Source organism: Triturus cristatus, chromosome 10 (assembly GCF_964204655.1).
Source record: "Triturus cristatus chromosome 10, aTriCri1.1, whole genome shotgun sequence".
Taxonomy (NCBI): Eukaryota; Metazoa; Chordata; class Amphibia; order Caudata; family Salamandridae; genus Triturus; species Triturus cristatus.
In genome coordinates this window covers 1,214,126,664-1,214,148,501 of record NC_140593.1, presented here as the reverse complement: position 1 = coordinate 1,214,148,501, position 21,838 = coordinate 1,214,126,664, and the positions used below count along the sequence as shown (strand labels likewise).

At 46.5% G+C, this 21,838-nt stretch overlaps 1 protein-coding gene and 1 long non-coding RNA gene across 2 annotated transcripts in view; one reads left to right on the top strand and one right to left on the bottom strand.

The window, feature by feature from the left end:
- Window positions 1-21,838, top strand: part of LOC146797088 (mitochondrial carnitine/acylcarnitine carrier protein-like) — a 62,411-nt gene that overhangs the window by 26,664 nt on the left and 13,909 nt on the right. Inside the window, exons 3-6 of the mRNA XM_085629719.1 lie at window positions 4,157-4,290; window positions 7,076-7,166; window positions 14,253-14,370; window positions 17,924-17,996. Coding sequence (XP_085485845.1) covers window positions 4,157-4,290; window positions 7,076-7,166; window positions 14,253-14,370; window positions 17,924-17,996 — 416 coding nt within the window. The remainder of the gene's footprint in view (window positions 1-4,156; window positions 4,291-7,075; window positions 7,167-14,252; window positions 14,371-17,923; window positions 17,997-21,838) is intronic.
- On the bottom strand, window positions 5,532-7,110 carry LOC146797089 (uncharacterized). Its single transcript, XR_014969682.1, has 3 exons — window positions 6,974-7,110; window positions 5,760-5,828; window positions 5,532-5,657 (listed from the first exon to the last, which is right to left on the bottom strand). It is a non-coding gene; the product is annotated as an uncharacterized LOC146797089 (long non-coding RNA).

The following is a 21,838-nucleotide window of genomic DNA, read 5'->3' as shown; positions in this document are numbered from 1 at the left end:
CATCTTGCCTCTTTGCCTCTTGGAGGCCTCATGTCTCTTCCTCACCTTGCCTCTTTGCCGCTTGGAGGCCTCCTGTCTCTTCCTCACCTTGCCTCTTTTCCTCTTGGAGGCCCCCTGTCTCTTCCTCACCTTGCCTCTTTGCCTCTTGGAGGCCTCCTGTCTCTTCCTCACCTTGCCTCTTTGCCTCTTGGAGGCCTCGTGTCTCTTCCTCACCTTACCTGTTTGCCTCTTGGAGGCCTCCTGTCTCTCCCTCACCTTGCCTCTTTGCCTCTTGGAGGCCTCGTGTCTCTTCCTCACCTTGCCTCTTTGCCTCTTGGAGGCCTCGTGTCTCTTCCTCACCTTACCTCTTTGCCTCTTGGAGGCCTCCTGTCTCTTCCTCACTCTTTCTCCTCGAAGCCTTATGTCAATCCCAGCAGCAAGTCTCTTCGTCACCCTGCCTCCCCCTTCTCTAAGCCTCATGCCTCTCCCTCAGCCGGTCTCTCTGCCGCCTCAAGATCTTGCATTTCTTCTCACCCACCCTGACTCCTCAAGGCTTCATGTCTCTTTCTCACCTCGTCGCTCTGCATCCTCAAGGCCTCTTGTCTCTTCCTGCGGCAGGTCCCTTCCTCACCCTGTCTCTCCTCTACCTTAAGGGCTCCCGTCTATTACTCACTGTCTCTCTCTGCCTCCTCAAGGCTTCATGTCTCTTTCTCACCTCATCGCTCTGCATCCTCAAGGCCTCTTTGTAGTGATGAAGGTCCACTCAGGAAGGTAGTATTTGAAGATACTTTATTCCAAGAAGATAGCATGTAGTAAGGTACAGGACATCATGTAGTTATGTTGTAGATCAGAGCCCCACCAGGAGCTGCCTGTCAGCTGCTCAGCCCATGACCAACTGTCGCTCTGCCTCTCCCAGTCCCAACATTCCGAGGCATCATCAGACTCCAACATTCTAATGAGTCAGAGCACAGGCACTGGCAGCACAGGTCTAGCAAAACACCTTACAATATAACATGCAGGATACTACATATCCCCTTTCGTTCTAACAGAAGCATTAAACCAATAAGTGAATAACAAATAGCGAGAGAGAACCAAGGAAGAGATAACAAGGAAGAACAGCGGAGGAACAGAAACAACATCAAGGAAAGTAGTAAGCAAAGCAGCGCGAATAAACAGGTGGTAGAAAACACAATTAACCAGAAGATGGAAACCACAAGGGGAAGAAGGACACAGACGCACCAAAGGCTAACCCCCGAACGCACCCACTGGCCAGGCAGGCAAGAAGGGAAGAAAGAACAAGGCACGACAGAAAACGGACACCAGCCTCCACACAGACACAGGAAAGAGGGAGTTACAGATTTCCTCCTAAACAGGGAAGGAAAAGAATGAAAGTGCGAACAAGGGAAGACTGGAGACAAAAGACGACAACAATGAGTATAGATCCAGAAACCAAGGATGGCAATAAGAATGACACCACGAGGAAAACTGGACGAATATGAAAGCGGAGAGGAGGCAAAGTAGATACATACAGTATAACTATTACTTCCCCCCCATTTCCAATAAACCATAACAATACAATGTGAATGTAAATTTTGCGTTATACAAAACATCATTCTGTAAAAAGACAATTTCAGTCACTGGGACTAAAACCCATGACCGCCCTCTACTCCTGTGCAGGAATGTGAGGAGCACTGTAAATGGGACTGTAACCCATATGACGCCCTATGAAGGGAGACTGTGTAAATGTAAATGGGTAAAAGACCCATAAAATTGTGCCCTGTGTAAGGGTACTACGTAAATGTAAGATGGGACTGTGACCCATAAGACGCCCTATGTAGGGAGACTAAGTAAATGTAAATGGGTAAAAGACCCATAAAATTGTGCCCTGTATAAGGGTACTATGTAAATGTAAGATGGGACTGTAACCCATAACACGTGCCCTGTGTAAGGGTGAAAACCGTAATTTACCTATGAAGGCAAAATTATGTAGAGAAATGGGGCTTGTACCCATTCCCAGGTAAGAGTATATGGGCAAATGGGGCTAGTACCCATTCCCATCCCTATGTAGGGTAAAAATAATGTGAACATGCAAATCGAACCATCCCAAATGTATGTGGGCAAATGAGGCGAAACCCATTCCCACCCCTATGTAGGGAAATATCTATTGACTCACGTAAAACATGTAGCTGGGACCACGAATGCCATAAGTCATGTACGTACCCACAGTACCTGAATGCAAACTGAAGCAATGAGGTACAAAGAGCAAAAGTCGCAAATTGTAGGAAGAACATATGTGAAAAAACATTCAATAACTTTTTCAAAATGTCCCAAATAAATGTGCAAAGGTCTTCATTGACCTGTGACAGAATTAAAGTTCCAGGTGTGCGTGTCACCGTAGTACTGTGACACCCACAATAGTTCGATACATGTAGAAAAAATATGCCAATGGCATTTCGCCTACCACTTAGGTCGGTAGCGTCGTACGCTTCCCAAGCACCGCTGAGTAATAAACTCTCCTTTTCTGCCATAAAGCAGACAAGACCCGATGGTGGCAATACTTGTAGATGAAAGAATTTCGCAGTATAGCGCCGACTGTTTACATTTCCATTAGCAGAGTTGTTTGAAGTCCTGAAGATCTCCTGGAAATGGCGGCACGCACGGCACGTCATGCCGGATGGCTACTGGCACACAAATTCGCCAAATATTCACTGAGAGAAATGCGTCACAGTTGGAGCTCGAGATGCGCTGGAAGGCGGTTAACGTGGCGTTCGACTTCGCGCTTCTATTTGAGGTAAATTAAGCGCGTGAGTAGACTAGCACAGTGCTATGCTTAAAACTAATAGAGACTCCGTGACAGAGGTGAAAAAGAAAACAAATAAGGAAAAGTCTGTCTCACCAGAAAGGTGAATGATGGAACTCCTTAATGATATGGAAGTGAAGACACCATCAACATTTTCTTTAGTGAGATTGTAGCGAAAATTAGCACCTCACATACCTCTTTTTCTTTTAGTCCTCACATGAAGTTGTTGCCTATCCATTACAGCGAACGACATGAACAGTGTCCAAAGAGAAGAAATCACCAAATGTTTTCCCTCAGAGTTTTCAGCAGAAATGCATTTCCAGGTACAAGAACATTATAGGTGAGGGTAGAGGGCAGCGCAATGCATGAGGTGAAAACAATATTTGAATTGTAGATTCTGCCACCTTTACGCTCCGATGTGCACAAGATAACACAATGCTGGAATCAGGTGCAGAGGATCCCACAACGTAATGGATTAAAAAGGCATAAAGCTTATTAGCATCTTACCACAGTTGAAAATCAAAATGAAACATACAGGTGTCTACAAAATGAAGTAAGGCGCGTGGTAGTGTAGCAGACTGAGATGGTAAAGCCAAAGTCCAAGATGACTTGAGATGATAAGCACAGCATGCCTGGGCTAGGGCTGGCCGATGGTGAGGCCACTGGTGGGGCTGAAAGGCGAAGTGCTTCATCTTTCCTTGTTTCTTGATGTCTTTTCTACTTTTCTTTGTAGTAGTTGTATCTTCCTTGTAGTCATCTTTGTAGTTTTGTGTACAACACGTCTGTTTCTTGTAAGTAGAAATTACCATCTTGTGGATGCCTCCTCTTCTGAAAATTGTGGTTGTTGCCACTGTAGTTTCTTTTATTTGCGCCATATCCAAGTTAGCTTGTAAGTCAGGTACCTGTGGTTTGCTTGAAGCTGTAGGTTCTTCGTCACCTCGTCGCCATAAAATGTAGTGATGAAGGTCCACTCAGGAAGGTAGTATTTGAAGATACTTTATTCCAAGAAGATAGCATGTAGTAAGGTACAGGACATCATGTAGTTATGTTGTAGATCAGAGCCCCACCAGGAGCTGCCTGTCAGCTGCTCAGCCCATGACCAACTGTCGCTCTGCCTCTCCCAGTCCCAACATTCCGAGGCATCATCAGACTCCAACATTCTAATGAGTCAGAGCACAGGCACTGGCAGCACAGGTCTAGCAAAACACCTTACAATATAACATGCAGGATACTACACTCTTGTCTCTTCCTGCGGCAGGTCCCTTCCTCACCCTGTCTCTCTACTACCTTAAGGGCTCCCGTCTATTCCTCACCATGTCTCTCTGCCTCCTCAAGGCCTAATGTCTCTTCCTCACCCTGCCATTTTGTCTCCACTAGGGTCTCCGTGGCCTCTACAAGGGCCTGGGGGCGCCGCTGGCCGGAGTAACCCCCATCATGGCCGTCACTTTCTTTGGCTACGGCCTGGGCAAGAGGCTGCAGTTGAAGGGTCCCGACGATGAGCAGCGCCTCACGTGAGTATGAAAAATAGCGCCTTTTTTCTCACCTTCGCATGGACGTGGTGGAAGAAACTATTCTTCTCCCTCCAAATTGTTAATAAAATAGAACCATGATGGAGATTTTATGGGCTCAGAGGTCACAGCACCTGCTGCACTATTGATAGCTGTGACCCTATGTGGTGGTGAAAAGGCACAGCAGAGAGGTGGGGATTGCGGCCAGCCCAGGATAGGCCAGCAAGTACGCATAGACCTCAACTTAAAATTCAAAGACCCCTGCAGCCTTATCCCCTGCAGAGAACACACCGGTAATATGATACGCCCATACTTAAAAAAACAAAACTGAAATTCATGCAAAAAACAGAGGTTATACCCACTGTGGGTTGCACCACTTTGCACAATCAACAAAAACAATAATTTTATAAATGTCCATCCAATAGTTTGTATTGTTCAGATTTTCTTTATTCTTCTTTCATTTTTGACAAATCATCGGGCAGCCAACGCGTTTCGTTCTTTTAAAAATAACTTCATCAGGGCTGTAAAAAACATTTAAAAAATATGTATATAATACAATTGTTACAACAAGTTGACACACAATAATATAAAAACACATAATCCAACAAGACAGAAGATGATAAAAATGCCTCCAAATTTCATATTTTACTTTGGACATTTCTAATTCATATAGAGTTCAAACACCTGGGCAGCTAACCCTTATTATTGATGTTTAATTAGTAATATAATTATTTTGATGATTGCAATGTAAACACGAAAGGCAAGTCAAACTGAATCCAACCTATAATGTACATATTGAGTTCCAATTGCACAGAAAACCTTAATCCCATAGAATAAATTGTGTGTGATAGAGGGCCCAGAGGTGTATACTGCTGTTTAGAGACATAAACCTGTATCCCTTACTCTCAGGAAACAGCATGAAGGAGAAACAAAATAAAGAAAAAGAAAAAATGGAAGTAACATGATGCACTTTGGCTGAACAAATTATGGTATAAACCCATACTATTCATCGAGCTTATCTCTTAGTCTGTTTATATTATCTCAAACTTTTAAGATGCTATTAAGCTGACCATCCCTTAGTTTATCCCACAATTTAGAGACAACCAAGAGGTTCATAACAAACCCAAGGAATCTAAGACAATATCAAACAATTAAGCCCCCAAAACATTCTGAGTGCCGGTTATAGTCGATTACATTCTCGCCATGTTATCATAAATTTCTACTTAAAGATACAATGTACCTACCGATATTTCTAGTGGCAATTGTTTGTTAATAGATGAATACTTGTTACCAAGTGATTACATTTCAAGCTTTCCTGGTGTTTCCTCATATGTACAAGAAACTCCAATGGTCATTTGCATCTGTTCCGCCTGCCAGAGAAACATTATTACTAGTACAATAGACTTACTTGTATCACGATTCCAGCCCCAGTTCATAATTATAGTTTGAAGGTCAAAGCTCTTTTGCCTTACCTATTAAGAACCAAGGCTTATGTTGTCCCTTGGGTTTTGCGACTCTCTCCTATTGATTGGCTACTGTGCCTGTAATAAGATAATACTTTGTATAAGGTTCATTACATTTTGTCAGAATATAAAATTGTATCCCTAGATATTTTAAGACCATATTCCAATTCTTCTCATTGTTACAAGCTTGCATAACTTCTGAAACCACCGTACTTGGTTACAAACCTCATTGTAATTGTGGCCCTCCAATGTTGTCGCTACAAAAGCGTTTAATAAGTACGAACCGTTCACGACAAAAATGTGCCTTTATGTCAATTGTTTACGCGCATTGAATAAATACCATGCTTGCAAGCCTAAATATGGTCCCTCATGGAATTATCACCGCATCAACAAAATCAACAGATACACGGAATATAGCCTTGAAAAAGTCACGGGACTACTCCCCCATTTTGCGACGAAACACGTGTTGGCTGTAGTGAACTACTGGAAGATTTCAAAAAATAAAAAGAACAAGAAAGAAGAAAGAAGACTCTCTATTTATATGTTCTTGCACTTTATATTTTGTCAATTACTCTGTGTAAACACACTATATATAGATGTTATTACAAATTACAACGCTTCACGCCTTCACCTGTGTATGAAGTTCTGTATAAATAATGCAACTGGACCACCCATGAAAGGTGCGTTAGACCTTGCAAGGGGTATGGAGAGCGCTCTACAAACACTAATAGAACACATGCCAAATTTAATGATTCAGAGTTTAGTGACCTTTGTAGGATGAAACGCCAAGTCGGTGATGCTGGGATTTAAACTTGATACAGGCTGCTACATCCTACCTTAGCAGCAGCACTTAACTCTTTCTGGGAAATGCCTAAGCATACAACGCATACACATAAACCTGTTCCTTAGGAGTTGAGATGAGAAAGCACCGACACCGCACCTGAAGCAGAGCAGATCATCGCAGGAAGTTAAGAGCTTCTCTCCTTGGTCACCACGCGCTTTAGACCATAGTGGTGGCAGCTTATAAGGTGAAGAGTAGCCCACCTGCTAATTCACCTCACAATATGGAGCTGAGAACGTCTCGGCCTCCCTCGTTGTCCACTCTATGGCTATGTCCCACCTGTGGGCTGCTCTGGCTCCGTATGTCCCGGTCCCCTAAAACCTCTCTGTAGCCAGGTGGTGCCCAGGGATGTGTATTTCCACACACCACTGATGTGTGGTACCTGAAAGCAGCATTTGCAATAGCATCTTGTATGTTGTCCTGGGGTTGTGTTGGTGCTTCAAATGCATGTGCAACCAGGTGATGTTCTTGTGCTGTGTGTCAGGCCCTCACAGGTGTTTGCTGCTGGGATGCTGGCTGGAGTCTGCAGTACCGCCATCATGGCTCCTGTGGAGAGAGTCAAGTGCCTGTTACAGGTGAGAATCGGCGCTTGTGAGAGGAGTCTATCTGCTAGGATCTCGCATTCACGCACAGGAACACACAATTAAAAGCAAGCATGTGAACACATGCACACACACATCACACACATAAGGCGCACATACAAACACATGCGAGAGCTCAAACACAAGTATGAACACATGCAAACATGAACACATACCACACACATACAAACACATGTGAAGACACATATATAAACCCACATCTACTCATGTGAGACATACATTCACACGAGTCAACACACACATTCCAGTTTTTACAAAGACTACACACATAGGGAAAGTGGCACCTCTAGAGTAGGCCAGATGGGGCCTTTACACAATCTGTATTTCTCCTACACGCCCCCACCCGTGCCCTAATACCACAACTCTTGAATGCTGCATGAGGCAAAAAAAGCAAACACACTGCAGCTTGCCACACGTATTAAATCTGAATTTAAATGTTTGTGTGTACATATCTACTTCTAAATATATATGTATGTGGGTATATATCACTGAAAAAAACAAAGGGTGCAAGTTATAGTTACCTTAGGGCACGAGTCATAGTACCTTAGGGCACGAGTCATAGTTACCTTAGGGCACGAGTCATAGTTACCTTAGGGCACGAGTCATAGTTACCTTAGAGCACGAGTCATAGTTACCTTAGAGCACGAGTCATAGTTACCTTAGGGCACGTTAAGGCACAAGTCATAATTACCTTAGGGCACGAGTCATAGTTACCTTAGGGCACGAGTCATAGTTACTTGAGATAACTATAACTGCAGAATTTCTGTGGTTTAAAATGTTACGTTGTTACTAAACATATCACCTAACTATAACGTTACTTTAACTTTGTTTTTTTCAGTGAATTTCTAGTTTGTTTTTCTTTAACATAAAGTAATATTTAATTGCAATATGTAAACCCAACCCCCGCCATGCCAGGCCCTGCAGCCAACCCCATGCTACACACGACCTTTGGCCGTGAGCAATGGGGGTTTGGCCACAGCCTCTGGCTTGTGGCCAGGTCCTGTGGCCAACCTCCCCAAAGGCAGCCAACCCCACACTGCACATGCCCTTCGTCCGTGCACTGTGGGCGGTAGGCCACAGGGCCTTGTTTTTGGGGCCCCATCCCCCGGTGTGATATTTAGGGAGATGGAGGCATGTGGCACTCCTCTCCAGGCCAATTTCGGCCCCTGGGGCCCAGTGATATTTTCAGGGGGAAGGGAGGCACACTGACCTACTCCCCTGGTTGATTTCGGCCCTCAGGACCCCATCCCCCAGGGCCTGGCGTTATTGTTGAGGGAATGGGGCACGCGGCACCCTTCCTCAGGCCGATTTTGGCCACGGGAACCCCATCACCCGGGGCCAGCATTATTGTGAGGGTTGAGGGGGGCACGTGGCCCTCCTCCCTGTACCGCCTCAGCGTTATCATTAGAGGGAGGGGGGCCTGCAGTCAACCTCCGTGGGACGACATTGGATCAGGGAACCCCATCCCTGGAGCCCAGCATTATTATTAGGGAGTGGGGGCATACAGCCCCGCTCCCTGGGCCGATTTCAAGCCCGAGGACCCCATCCCCAGAGGCCCGATGTTAATATTATGGGGAGAGGGGCTAGCAGCCCTCGTCCTCGGCCAATCTTGCCCATGGGAACCCCATCCCCCGGGGTTCGGCATTCATTTTAGGGGGAGGGGGCATGCGGTCCCGCCTCCATGAGCCGATTTCGGCCACAGGGGACTCCTTCCCTCTGGGCCATGAAGAGTAAAAGGTGGGTGCCTTGGTGCCCACCCAGGGCACCCACCTTTTCCTCGTTGGGGGCCGCGGGGGGAGCCCCAAGGCACCTGCTGGTTCCCTGCATCTAGCGGGAGCTGGCATTGCACCCGTTCACAAGGAGCAGGTAATAATGCTGCTTCCTGCGGATGGGAGCAATATTTAGATCAGTTTCCGTGCCCGCAGTGAGCAGATCTAAAGTCCACCAACAGCAGGCGGGAGCATTTTTGAAGCCCCCCCTAACGGGAGCAGCCTTGGTGTGTGCTCCCGCCAAGTGAGAGCAAATGCAGATTGTCCTGCCCATGCCGGTGCGGGCAGGGAAACAGCTATGCCCCGGGGGTGGCCTCTCTGAAACATAGCTTCTGAGCCAACCCTAGGGGATGGGGTCCCCAGGTCCATTAATGGCTGAGGAAGGGGGGTTGCGTGGCCCCTCTCCCTTTTTTTCAGTTTGCGACCCCAGGGGATGGGGTCCCTGGGTTCTCTAGAGGTTAGGGAAGGGGGGCTGTGTGGCCTCACTCTCCTTAAATTAAGTGCCAGGGACCAGGCGATCGGGGTCCCTGGGGCCTGAAATCAGCCCGGGTAAGGGGGCCTCGGGCCCCCATCCCCCTTTAGAAATGCGGCAGACTTCAAGGCCAAAATCGGCCTGGCTGCCCCTCTCCCCCTTTAGAACTTTGACTGAGCCTGAGGAATGGGGTCTGCAAGGCTGATAGCAGCCAGTGGAGGGGGGCTTCATGCCCCCCCAAAGATAAAATCTCTTCCCCCTGAGATCTAGTCCACCCTGGGGGGGCTTAAAAAAAACACAAGCGCTGTAGACCACGCGTGTTTTTTTGCTTTGTTTTTTATTTTGTCGCAGATTTTGCATGAATTCGCAGGAAAAGAAAAACGTTTTTGCCCCAGGTGAAGTCTCTCTTGGACCCCACCACCAGACCTAGGGGTCAGAGCGTTCCTATCTCCTGTCCCCTTGTGTCTTTTTTTTTGTTTATTGTTCGTACTTGGGATCTAGTCCCTAAGTCCTAAGATGACGGCCAGCACTTCCTGGTTGAGGTGGTGTCAGCCAATCAGATCTCATTTTGAGAGCTGTTAGATCCACCGTCCTTCGATCCTGTTAGATCCAGAGTCACTTTGCAGCTAGAGCCCAACATCATACAGATTGTGACACAGCGGAGTGGCTGGCTTCCAAGATAGGGAGTAGAACAAACATGGGTGATGTGGATGGCAGGCGGAGGAATGCTCACAAGCCTAGCAGCGCGTCTCTAGATATACAAAGTTTTTGATCATTAATTGCTCAAAAACTACTGAATGGATTTACAACAAACGCAAACAGCTCTCTTTCTTGACATAGATCTAACTTTCTGCCAAATTTTGTGTAAATCCGTTCAGCGGTTTAAACTGTAGCTGGGCCTAAGGCTCCTATAGAAAAATAAATGGGAAAACGCTTTTTGGGACCCCCCCCCTTTTATTTCCTCACCCCCCCCCCTACTTGACTGATCACGCTGAAACTTTGCACGTGCAAAGTAGGGGGAGAAAAAGCACTTTTTAAAAAAAGTTTTGTTGAGATTCATCAAATGGTGCCAAAATTATTAGCAGCACAAAAATGCATTTCTGCTGGAAACACGATCCTAACTATAACTACCCAGTAGATTTAGCAATGTAAAGCTGTGGTTTGAGGGCTGTTCTCCATCCCAGTTTGTGCCATCAAAGGAGCTCCAGCATCACTGAATGTCACCATTAGGGAAAGCTACTCGTAGATGCAAGGACATGGCAGAGGAGACCAACTTGTGCTCTTATTCCTGCTCTACATAACGTATAGGGGAGCCCATAGTGGACCGCGTGTTTTTGGGTCAGATGAGATATCTTTATTTACAAATCTATACTTGAGGAACCTGCTCACTCCTGAAGTTTTACTTTTTCCACCAGCACAAAATACAACAGGTCGGTGTTCTGGCTACTCCTTGGTGACTCCTCATCCGTTACACTCCCAACCTCAGGCCTTCTAATGCCCATTACATTCTGCCACCAGACTCAAACATGTTTAGAAAGATGCCACATGGGTTCTCCAAGCCTGGTTTCCAGAAAAGCCTATAAGTGATGGAAAGAGCAAAGGGAATAGAGGAGATCCCGTCACCTCCCATGGAGATAGACCTCGTATTTACCAGAGACTCAGGAGATGTTCACTCCAGCTAGAACTGTGGCATGAGAAGAAAGGTGCAGAGAGATGCCCTCTGGGGGTAATTACCTAATCTTAGTTTCTAGATTGCGGATGGCCCAGTAGGAATGGCAGAGTTGTCATGAGAGACCTTCTGTGAGAATGCTGGGGGACGAGTCTAAGATATTGGTTAAAGTACAAATACTCAACGAGCGGGTCTTGACAACTGCTTGTGGCTTTGAATCTAACATTTAGACATCAGCAATTTATTACAGACATCTGTCTCCAAGAAGATGCTCTTTCTGAATTCCTGTTCGACATCTCCATGTAAAGTGACCAACAGGATGTACGCTGAAAGCCTAGTCACCCAAAAGTCCAGATCCATGCACTTGTAGACTAGGGTCTGCCTCTCTCTAGGTAGTGTCCGAAAGGAGATACGTTGCACATTTTATTTCCAGATTTTCATTGGGGAGTTCCCACTTTCCATGTGGTGTCCTCGTTCAGTCCTAAAAAGAATCTTGCCAGCTGGCCCAGTCTGCTGACATGAGGCGCTCGCACAGCTCCGGTCAGCGGATTCTTACCTTCGGAGTGGTACCTTCAATGCCAGGAGATCTTCCATCTAACCCCTTGGGCATCAGTGTTGGTCTGTATTGGATTGGCTCTTTCACTCTCTGTAGAGTTGGCTAGTAGGAGATTGGTCCCTGTTAGAGCGAATGAGCGCCCTAAGCCCAGGTGTTCGGAGCAGCTGCGCAGAGTGCTGGAGGTCGACGTTTTCGCACCTTTGGACGCATTTCCGCTTGATATTCCCCCTTTTTGTGACCAGCCGGCTGGCACACCCTAGCCTTTATTGTCGTGGTTTTGATACTATGGATTAAGAAGCCATTCTTGTGCCCCATGATTGATGACTTAAAGAGATTCCTCTCCACAGCTTCTGTCCAGATTAATATTTTATAATTAGTATTCATTCAATTAAAAAAACAATTTCCTTTTAGGTTCCATCTTCTGTGACATCTGTTCCTGTGTGCTTCTCTTTGCAGCTGATTTCAGTACTGGCTGGCAGGCCCCGTCCATCTTTAAGGCTTTGGTAGGCATTTACTGTGTCCAACAGGGTTGAAGAGAATGTCTGTGGCAAATAGAGCACCTTCTTTCAAATTTGTCTCTGGAGGACGCCTGTATCACAGGACAGATTTCCTTTGGATTAGACTTCAGGAATTGTTTCTCCCTTCCATCAACATATTCTCATGCTCACCCTCATTTCACAAAGCTCTATCATTCTTCTTCCTCCATGCACAGGAGGGAAATATAACCGTATACCCAAGGTCAACAGTACAAGACAGTATTAAAAAATACAGATCTATTTATTGATATCAATATCATACAATGCATGAATCATTTCATAAGTTAAAATTCATTTATGACATAACTAACACAAAATCTAAAAATATATTCTAAACATTTATGTACATTATGAGAAGAATATCACTAAAAAGAGAGTACCCAAAAAAGACAGCAAAATTTGTTATACAAACACACAAATCCGTGATATCACAATAATCACAACTGGAACCCGATACTGCAACGTTGATAAGTTATCTATGGTTCCAGCCTGTTCACGGATTATGTTAAAGAAGCGTTGACACGTTTCGATGGAGAAACTTATAACACCATGTTTCTCAAGACTATGTATATGACTCTCTAGAAATAACTGCTTTTGACTGCAACGTCTAAAAAGACCTCATGATGATTGTGGGAGGATGTTGGAAAAGGATGTTCTATTTCAGTTGAATTGCGTGTAAGTACGGGGTTAATACCTCCGTTCTTTCTTGGTACGTCCTGACTTCGATCGCAGGGCGTCTCTGGTACTCAACGTTATATAGTGCGATGCAGTATATTAAAAGGAATTTTAATTTCCAATCTCCGGATTCTCTCGTGCACAAATTGGTTCCTATAGTTTGCTAACTAGAGGAACCGCAGAAGTGACGAGACGTCAGTGAGAGCCGACTGACCCAATTTGTGAAGGGCAGTGTCGAGATTCATTCGGAAGGTCCCACTCCTGAGATTTGGCACAATAAAGGTGACCGAGAGAATCCAGTGATTGGAAATTAAAATTCCTTTTCATATACAGTTCAGTGTTCCAGTTGTGATTATTGTGATATCACGGATTTGTGTGTTTCTATAACAAATTTTGCTGTCTTTTTTGGGTACTCTCTTTTTAGTGATATTCTTCTCATAATGTACATAAATGTTTAGAATATATTTTTAGATTTTGTGTTAGTTACGTCATAAATGAATTTTAACTTATGAAATGATTCATGCATTGTATGATATTGATATCAATAAATAGATCTATATTTTTTAATACTGTCTTGTACTGTTGACCTTGGGTATACGGTTATATTTCCCTCCTGTGCATGGAGGAAGAAGAATGATAGAGCTTTGTGAAATGAGGGTGAGCATGAGAATATGTTGATGGAAGGGAGAAACAATTCCTGAAGTCTAATCCAAAGGAAATCCGTCCTGTGATACAGTTGTATTGAATCCTATTCCTTTGGTTTTAAGGGGTCCCTCTCATTTTCTTTTATAAATCTGGAGGACGCCTACATGCTTTGGGGGGCTGGAGGAAGGGGGCAGATGCCCAGATTTCTGCCCTATGAAGCACATTGGCTCGACTTTGGTCCAAAGGTGAGAATGGATGTATGTGTATGCACCCACATCAAGGATATCTGAAGACCTACAGATTCTATGTGGAGAGTTCTCCTTCTCCTGTGGAGGTAATAAGATGTTGATTCCACTTCAGATGGTTAAGAAACACATGCCCAGGTACAAGAAAGTGTTAAATAGAGAGGAGTCTTTCTGAACTTCTGTTTAGACACCCTATGAGCGGTCTTATGTAATAAGAGGTATTTATACCTAAGGGATTCTTTGGCAGTCCATTGATTCCAAATAGCGGAGTCTGAAGCTTCTGCAAGCTTGAGTAAGCGGCGATACGCCTTTATCTTTCCCTTCATTCCTATATACTCAGTGACTCATTAAAAAAACACTTATTAAAATGTAATTCTGTCATACACTAAAGTTGGCCAAAGCTTCTTGCTCCACAACACCTTGCAGCATTTCAAATGATGTATCATCTCCTTGCTGCAGCCGCCATTTCTGTTTTTCCTCCTTGTCTCCCAGGTACAGGTGCACAATTCTGTGGTGAAGTACGCTGGATCTGTAGACTGCGCCCTCCAGTTGTACATGGAGCGTGGTGTGCGTGGGCTGTACAAGGGCACGCTACTCACACTGATGCGAGGTAGGTGTTTGTTGCACAAATCAAACTAAAACACAGCAGCTCTGACACACATTGGACATTAACCCACATCCTCTGCAAAACAAGCAATGGCAATGCCAGTAGGCCTGCCTTATACATTGAAGTGCCCTTTTAGGTAGTTGTGAATTTAGTCATTTACTAAGTAAACATTAATGCACTCTGTCACTTACCCTTGCACTCATGTATCCATTGATTCACCTGCTTACCCATCCACAATAAAACACACCCAAACTCAACAAACATATGCAAGATAAATTAAAAGACAAGAACAGAAAAAAGAAAATATTCTGATGTCTAAATGTGGCGGCGATATGCTTGAAATAAAAATTAAAAATTAATCATAGGATGGACAGCAGTTTTTCATGTGTACACAGTGTATCATTGCTTTAAAGTTCTAATATTGCCATCTTGTTTAGAAGCAACATGTTAGCCATCTTGGATCTGCAAAATAATGATAAACTATGTGCAATACCATTACAAGATGGACACTCAATAAACATCAGGATAGGCTGCTACAATGCTTCTAAATGAAGCAGCCATCTTATAACAGTAATATAATAATTCACTATGGCTAATACTACTATAAATTGGCTGCCGAGAAACACACATAGAGAATTAGAGAGCTGGCAAATGAGGGGGGACTTTTATGGTTGCGCCGTAATGAAACGGTCAAGATGACCGCGCCACCAAAAGTCCTGAATATGATGAGAACGGGGACCCTCCAGCCTCAGCCCAGACAGGCATAATAGATAAAATACAGAGACACACAGATCAGCTATATGGTAGAATGTCATTGTTAAAAGGATCATGTCTGCTAGCATAGAGACACCCTTTTCACCTTAGTTTGAAGACGTGTTATTGAACATGTGACCAGTGATGAATTGCAATCTCATCAAATGCACGTTTCTGGCATGTGCTTTAATTCTGTAAATGTATGAAGAATATGTCTGATAAGCACGATCAATCAAAAGGACATTCAGTGATAATTTAATGACACTTTATCTTAGAAATTATTCCAGGAATGTTAGAAATCTTATGAATGTTTCCCTCCATAATTCTATTATTGTATCTATTTTAATCGCTTGCTTTTAGGCTTCCTTCTTTTAGTTTTATGTTTTTAAACACATACTGTACAGGTTCAATTTTACGTATAGGCTCCATTTTAGTTAGCCTGTCCAGTTTGTTTACCTTTAGCCCCAAATCCATCCTAAGTAATAAAGGTCACCATCTTAGACCATGGAGGCTGCCATCTTAGACCATGGAGGTCACCATCTTAGACAATGGAGGCTGCCATCTTTGACAATGGAGGCTGCCATTTTTCCTCAAATTATGCAGAATCATCAACATGTTTGCCTTTGACACAGATGTCATTGGTGCCTGTCTTTCCATGAACTGTAAAAATGTCAAGTCATTCAGATATAGACGTCAACAAAGCCCACAGTATGACATTAGTCTGGGACAGGTGCCTTTTTCAAGGTCATATCATCCACACCCAAAATAGTGTGGTCTGAATTGTTGTCCTCTCACTTTATATGTCCATAATAAAAAGTCCGGGGCACACACCTTGACACACATAATCTATGTCAGACATTCCTCAACTCATGTAAGAAATTCCAATCTCTGATAACATTTAGTACATAAGGACTGTCAGTTGACCACTTAGTGAGGAGTACAACTTCACCTACGTCACAGACGCAGATCCCAGAGGAGCACGGCACCAGATTCCATCTCGACTGAAGAAGCCTCAAGCAAGATTCCCTTGTAAAGCATTCCATTCTGACTTCACGAACTGGTGCCAGGATTGTGTTCTCTCGGAGACATATCTCCTAGCTCTTGGCCTTGTGTTTCAAATCACTTACAAGCTATTGCAAACACACTTTGTTGTGAAGGTATAAGCACCATCTCTGATATTCAGGTGTATTACTTAGTCATCTCCGAGAACTAGCATAGCGCTTTGAGATAGCACAATGAGGGTGTAAGGGCTATACATTGAGATATTACGATTTTTCCTATTTTCACTGTTATTTAAAAGCTTAGCTGCTTTTTATTATCTTCTGTGATGTAAGCAGTGGTATATGCACTAGATATAGACTAATGAACAATAGTTTGGATTACCACTGCTCCCTGTTAGTAACCCAAAAGCATTGACGCCAGCTCTTTTGTACATTGGGTGGGGTTCTGCGGGGCTACAATAACCTGTCTATCACATTCAGTGCGGGTGCATTGGACTAAGTTCACTCGTGTCACCCGTGGGTGTGAAAACAAACTTAGTAGAGCTGAGCCAGAGACTCCGTTTACGCAACAGCATCATCTGTCCTCAGAGAGGTATTGGTGCTTTGAGGACCATACGGTTGCAGGTATTCATATTTAGAAGGACCCCTGGCTGGCTAAGAAGTACAAACCATGGGGTTTATACTTATCCCTGTACTAAGAGCTACTCCGGAGGCATGAGACAGAGTATTTATATCCAAGGGCCTGATGACGAGCTCCTTCCCGATTACCCCTATATTATGCAGCTCCATTGTGACCAGCCATGGAAGGGACCACTTGTATAGCTTGGCAGACCGCTAATTGTAAACGGGTGGGTGACTTCTACAATAAGAAAGCCATCCAATCCTTCAAACAACTTGAAACACGACTATGGCCCAACGGAGAAAGAACATATGCAATAGCTCCAAATTCGTCATTGGGTCCACACGCCCCACAATTATGCCAAAAGATCGCTAAAGCAATTGAAAAAGTGGATCATTATGAAACAGGACAATAAGAATTTAATTTCAGATATCTACAGAGTCCGACAGAAGTCAGACCCCTCATCGAAGTCGTCAGCTCAGAAGAGAGGGGAAGTACAATTAGAACGCCCCCTTTCTGATAAAGAGTGGGAGGATATTAACACCGGGTTACGCATGTCTGCAAGAAGTAGCACAGGTAAACAAGCACCGCTAAAACCAGTAACATACGGGCATTACAGGCCGGCGCGAGTCCATAAATGGCATTCTGCAAGATCACCAGAACCCTGGAGGAAATGTGGGGAAGTAGGCACACTAACAAACTTATTGTGGCATTGGCTAAAACTGCATAGTTATTGGCAAGAAGGGCTCTCTCGCATCAACACTATATTTGATACAGATATTCCGCAGTTCCCCTTCTACGTCTTGTCGGCCTCCCAAATCAACTAACTTAAAAATCTTTCATTGTCGATCATTTAAGATCTAGTGTTAGCTGTGCTGTCAGTGCACATATAACAACAATATTATATTGTGGAAAGAACATGGAAAGAACAGAACATTTTATGGTGTCCTAGTTGCTAGTAGTAGCCTGGTGCCCAAAAAGAAAGTGCAGAATAAGATATCACTCCGCCCCATAGAGCAATATGGGTTAGTATGTGATACGGCGCAGTAATGGCCACATCACTCAAGTATGCGGATGGCCACTTGCTTGGTGGTTAAATAGTACTTATCAAGTATCAGCCATGCAGTGATGACAGACGTACAGCCGTTTAATTCAACCACTAATTGCATCTTTACCATTCTAGATGTTCCAGCCACTGGGATGTATTTCATGACGTACGAGTGTCTAAAGGAGTTCCTAACCCCGGAAGGGAAAAGGTCAGTGTCTGATGTTAAAGTACTTCCACAATAGTGCAGTGAACTGTGTGAGAGATTACTGGGAGCAATAACATTGGTGTGGAGCTGCAATGAGACAATGATGATGTGTCTGAATAAAGAATGATGTAACTTCACAAAGACGATGATGTGGCTTTACAAGACTAAGACGTGGTTGTTCAAATGAGATGAAGTGGTTGTACAAAGATAATGATATAGCTGTACAGAGATGCTGACATGCCTGTACAAAGAAGATGTTGTACCTGTAGAAAGACAATGATGTAGCAGTCCGAAGACAATGTGACTTTACAAAGACGAGGATGTTGCTGTACAATGACGAAGTGGCTGTAGAAAGACGATGAGGCTGTATCAAAACTAGGATGTGGTTGTTCAAAGATGATGAGGTGGCTGTACAAAGACGATGAGGCGGCCATGGAGAGACGATGATGTAACTGTAGAAACACAATAATGTAGTATTCCAAAGAGGATGCGGCATTACAAAGACGATGATGTAGCTGTACAATGATTATGATATGGCTTCAGAAAGACACTGATGAGGCTGTACAAAGACGATATTTAGCCGTACAAAGACAATGATGTAACCATAAATCAATCAATCAATCATAGCATTTATAAATCGCACTACACACCCATGAGGGTCTCAAGGCACTAGGGGAGGGGGGACGCTGCTACTGTTCGTAGAACCAGATTTCGAGGAGTCTTCTGAAGGTCAGAAGGTCTTGGGTCTGCCGTAGGCGGATGGGGAGGGTGTTCCATGTCTTGGTGGCGAGGTGGGAGAATGATCTGCCGCCGACGGTCACTCTTCGGATGCGGGGGACGGTGGCGAGGGTGCGGTCTGCGGAGCGGAGCTGGCGGGTGGGGGTGTAGAGGCTGAGTCGTCTGTTGAGGTACGCTGGTCCGGTGTCGTGGAGTGCCTTATGTGCGTGGGTGAGGAGCTTGAAGGTTATCCTCTTGTTGATGGGGAGCCAGTGCAGGTCTGTCAGGTGGGGTGTGATGTGGCTGTAGCGAGGGATGTTGAGGATCAGGCGTGCAGAGGCGTTCTCGATGCGTGGGAGCCGTTTCAGGAGTTTGGCCGGGGCTCCTGCGTAGAGTGCGTTGCCGTAGTCCAGTCTACTGCTGACGAGGGCCTGGGCGACCGTCCTTCTAGTTTCGGTGGGGATCCACTTGAAGATCCTGCGAAGCATGCGGAGGGTGTTGAAGCAGGAGGAGGAGACGGCGTTGACCTGCTTCGTCATGGAGAGGGTGGAGTCGAGGATGACCCCTAGGTTGCGTGCGTGGTCGGTGGGTGTAGGAGCTGTTCCTAGTGCAGTCGGTCACCAGGAGTCGTCCCAGGCCGAGGGGAAGGATCCGAGGATGAGGACCTCCGTCTTGTCTGAGTTCAGCTTCAGTCGGCTGTTTCTCATCCAGTCGGCAACGGCCTTCATTCCTTCGTGGAGGTTGGTTTTGGTGGTGTGGGGGTCTTTGGTGAGGGAGAGGATCAGCTGGGTGTTGTCGGCGTAGGAGATGATGTTGAGGTCATGCCGTCATGCAACATGGGCGAGTGGTGTCATGTAGACGTTGAACAACGTAGGGCTGAGGAATGAGCCTTGGGGTACGCCGCAGATGATCTCAGTGGCTCCGGAGTGGAAGGGGGGGGAGACGGACGCTCTGAGTTCTGCCGGAGAGGAAGGAGGTGGTCCAGTCCAGGGCCTTCTCTTGGATTCCGGCGTCATGGAGGTGTGTTCATAGTGTGCGGTGGCAGAAGGTGGCTGACAGGTCCAGGAGGATGAGGGCCACAGTTTCTCTGTTTTTAAGCAGGGTCCTGATGTCGTCGGTGGCGGCGATGAGGGCAGTTTCGGTGCTGTGGTTGCTGCGGAACCCGGACTGAGACGGGTCCAGGATGCTGTTCTTCTCGAGGAAGCTGGTCAGTTGTTTGTTGACGGCCTTTTCGATGACCTTCGCCGGGAACGGGAGCAGGGACATGTGTCGAAAGTTCTTGAGGTCCTTGGGGTCCGCCTTGGGTTTCTTGAGTAAGGCGTTGATCTCTGCTTGCTTCCAGCTCTCCGGGAAGGTCGCTGTCTTGAAGGAGATGTTGATGGTTTTCCGGAGATGGGGTGCGATGGTGCTGCTGGCTTTGTTGAAGATGTAGTGTGAGCAGGGGTCTTCCGGGGATCCTGAGTGGATGTTGTTCATGATCTTGATGGTGTCGTCTTCATTGATGTTGGTCCAGGTGAGCAGGCGGTTGGTGCGGGTGGTGGTGGTGGGAGCGGGGGTCTCAGCGGTTGCCAGAGTGGTGACGGCGTCGAAGCGATCTTGCAGTGGAAGAAGGTGGCCAGCGAGTCGCACAGGTCTTGTGACGGTGGGATGTTGTTGGTGTTGGAGCGGGGGTTGGAGAGTTCCTTCACGATGCTGAAGAGCTCTTTGCTGTTGTGTGCGTTGTTGTCTGGGCGGTCTTTGAAGGAGGTCCTTTTGGCTGGTCTGATGAGGTGGTGGTGTCTGCGGGTGGCATTCTTGTTGGCTCTGTAGCTTTCCGGTGTTCGTTCGCGGATCCAGTTTTTGAGGAGTTTTCGGCAGGTTCGCTTGGAAGCCTGGAGGTCTTTGGTGAATCAGCTGGCTCTCTTGCTGGTGTGGGTGTTGGAGGGCTTCTTGAGCGGGGCGAGGGTGTTGGTGCAGTCATCGATCCATTGTCTGAGGCCGCGGGCTGCGGCGTCGGGGTCGGTTGGGTCTGCGGGTGGGCTCTGGGCGAGGGCGGTGGTTAGCTGGTCCTCGGTGACCTTGCTCCAGCGGCGGCAAGGCATCTGCTGGGTGCGGTGGTGTGTGGTGGGTTTCCAGAAGGTGAAGTGGATGCAGCGGTGGTCGGTCCAGTGGAGTTCGGTGGTGTGGTTGAAGAAGACGTGGGAGCTTGCTGAGAAGATGGGGTCAAGCATGTGGCCGGCAGAGTAGGTGGGTGTTGCGACGAGTTGTCTGAGTCCGAGGTTGGCGAGGTTGTCGATCAGGGTGGTAGAGTTGGAGTCATTGTTGTTCTCGAGGTGGAAGTTCAGGTCCCCGAGGAGGATGTAGTCCGTCGAGGCAAGGGCGTGTGTGCTGATGAAGTTGGCGATGGAGTCGCTGAACTGTGATCCTGGTCCGGGGGGTCTGTAGACGAGGGTACCTCTGAGGGTGATGTTGCGGTCGGTGTGGATCTGGAAGTGCAGGTGTTCGGCGGTGCTGAGGGTGTCGTTGGTGTCTGTCAAGATTTTGAGAGTGTTTCTGTGGACGGTGGCGATTCCTCCTTCTACTCCGTTGGTGCGGTCCTTGCAGGTGATCTTGTAGCCTTCCGAGATGGCTATGGCGATGTCAGGTGCCGAAGAGGGGTTCAGCCAGGTCTCCATCAGGAAGGCGACGTCAAGGGCGTTGGTGTCGACTAGGTGCCAGAGTTCGACGGCGTGTTTGCGGGCGGAGCGGGTGTTGAGCATCTGAGGAAGTTGGGTTCTTCGGTTGGTGAGTTGGAGGGCCGGATGCTGGTGAATCTGCAGTTTCGGCAGGAGAAGGGTCCTTGGGTGTGCTTCGTGGCGGCCAGGCAGCAGGTGTGTGATCGTCCGGTGTTGAGTGCGTGGAGGGTGCTGGAGTTGTAGCGGAGGCGGGTGTCGTGGTGCTTGCATGGGCCAGGGGTCCTGGTGCTGGGTGCGGTCCAGGAGCGGACGGGCGCAGACGGGCTTGCCTTAGGCGCACCTACGGCGCGGCCGCTGTGCGGCCTCCGTATGAGGAGCTGTGGGAGGGAGGAGCAGCTGGGAGGTGGGAGCGGGGTGGCAAATGGGAGTGTGGGGGGCGGGGCCGCAGGGACGCAGCGGCGGGAAATTGGGCGG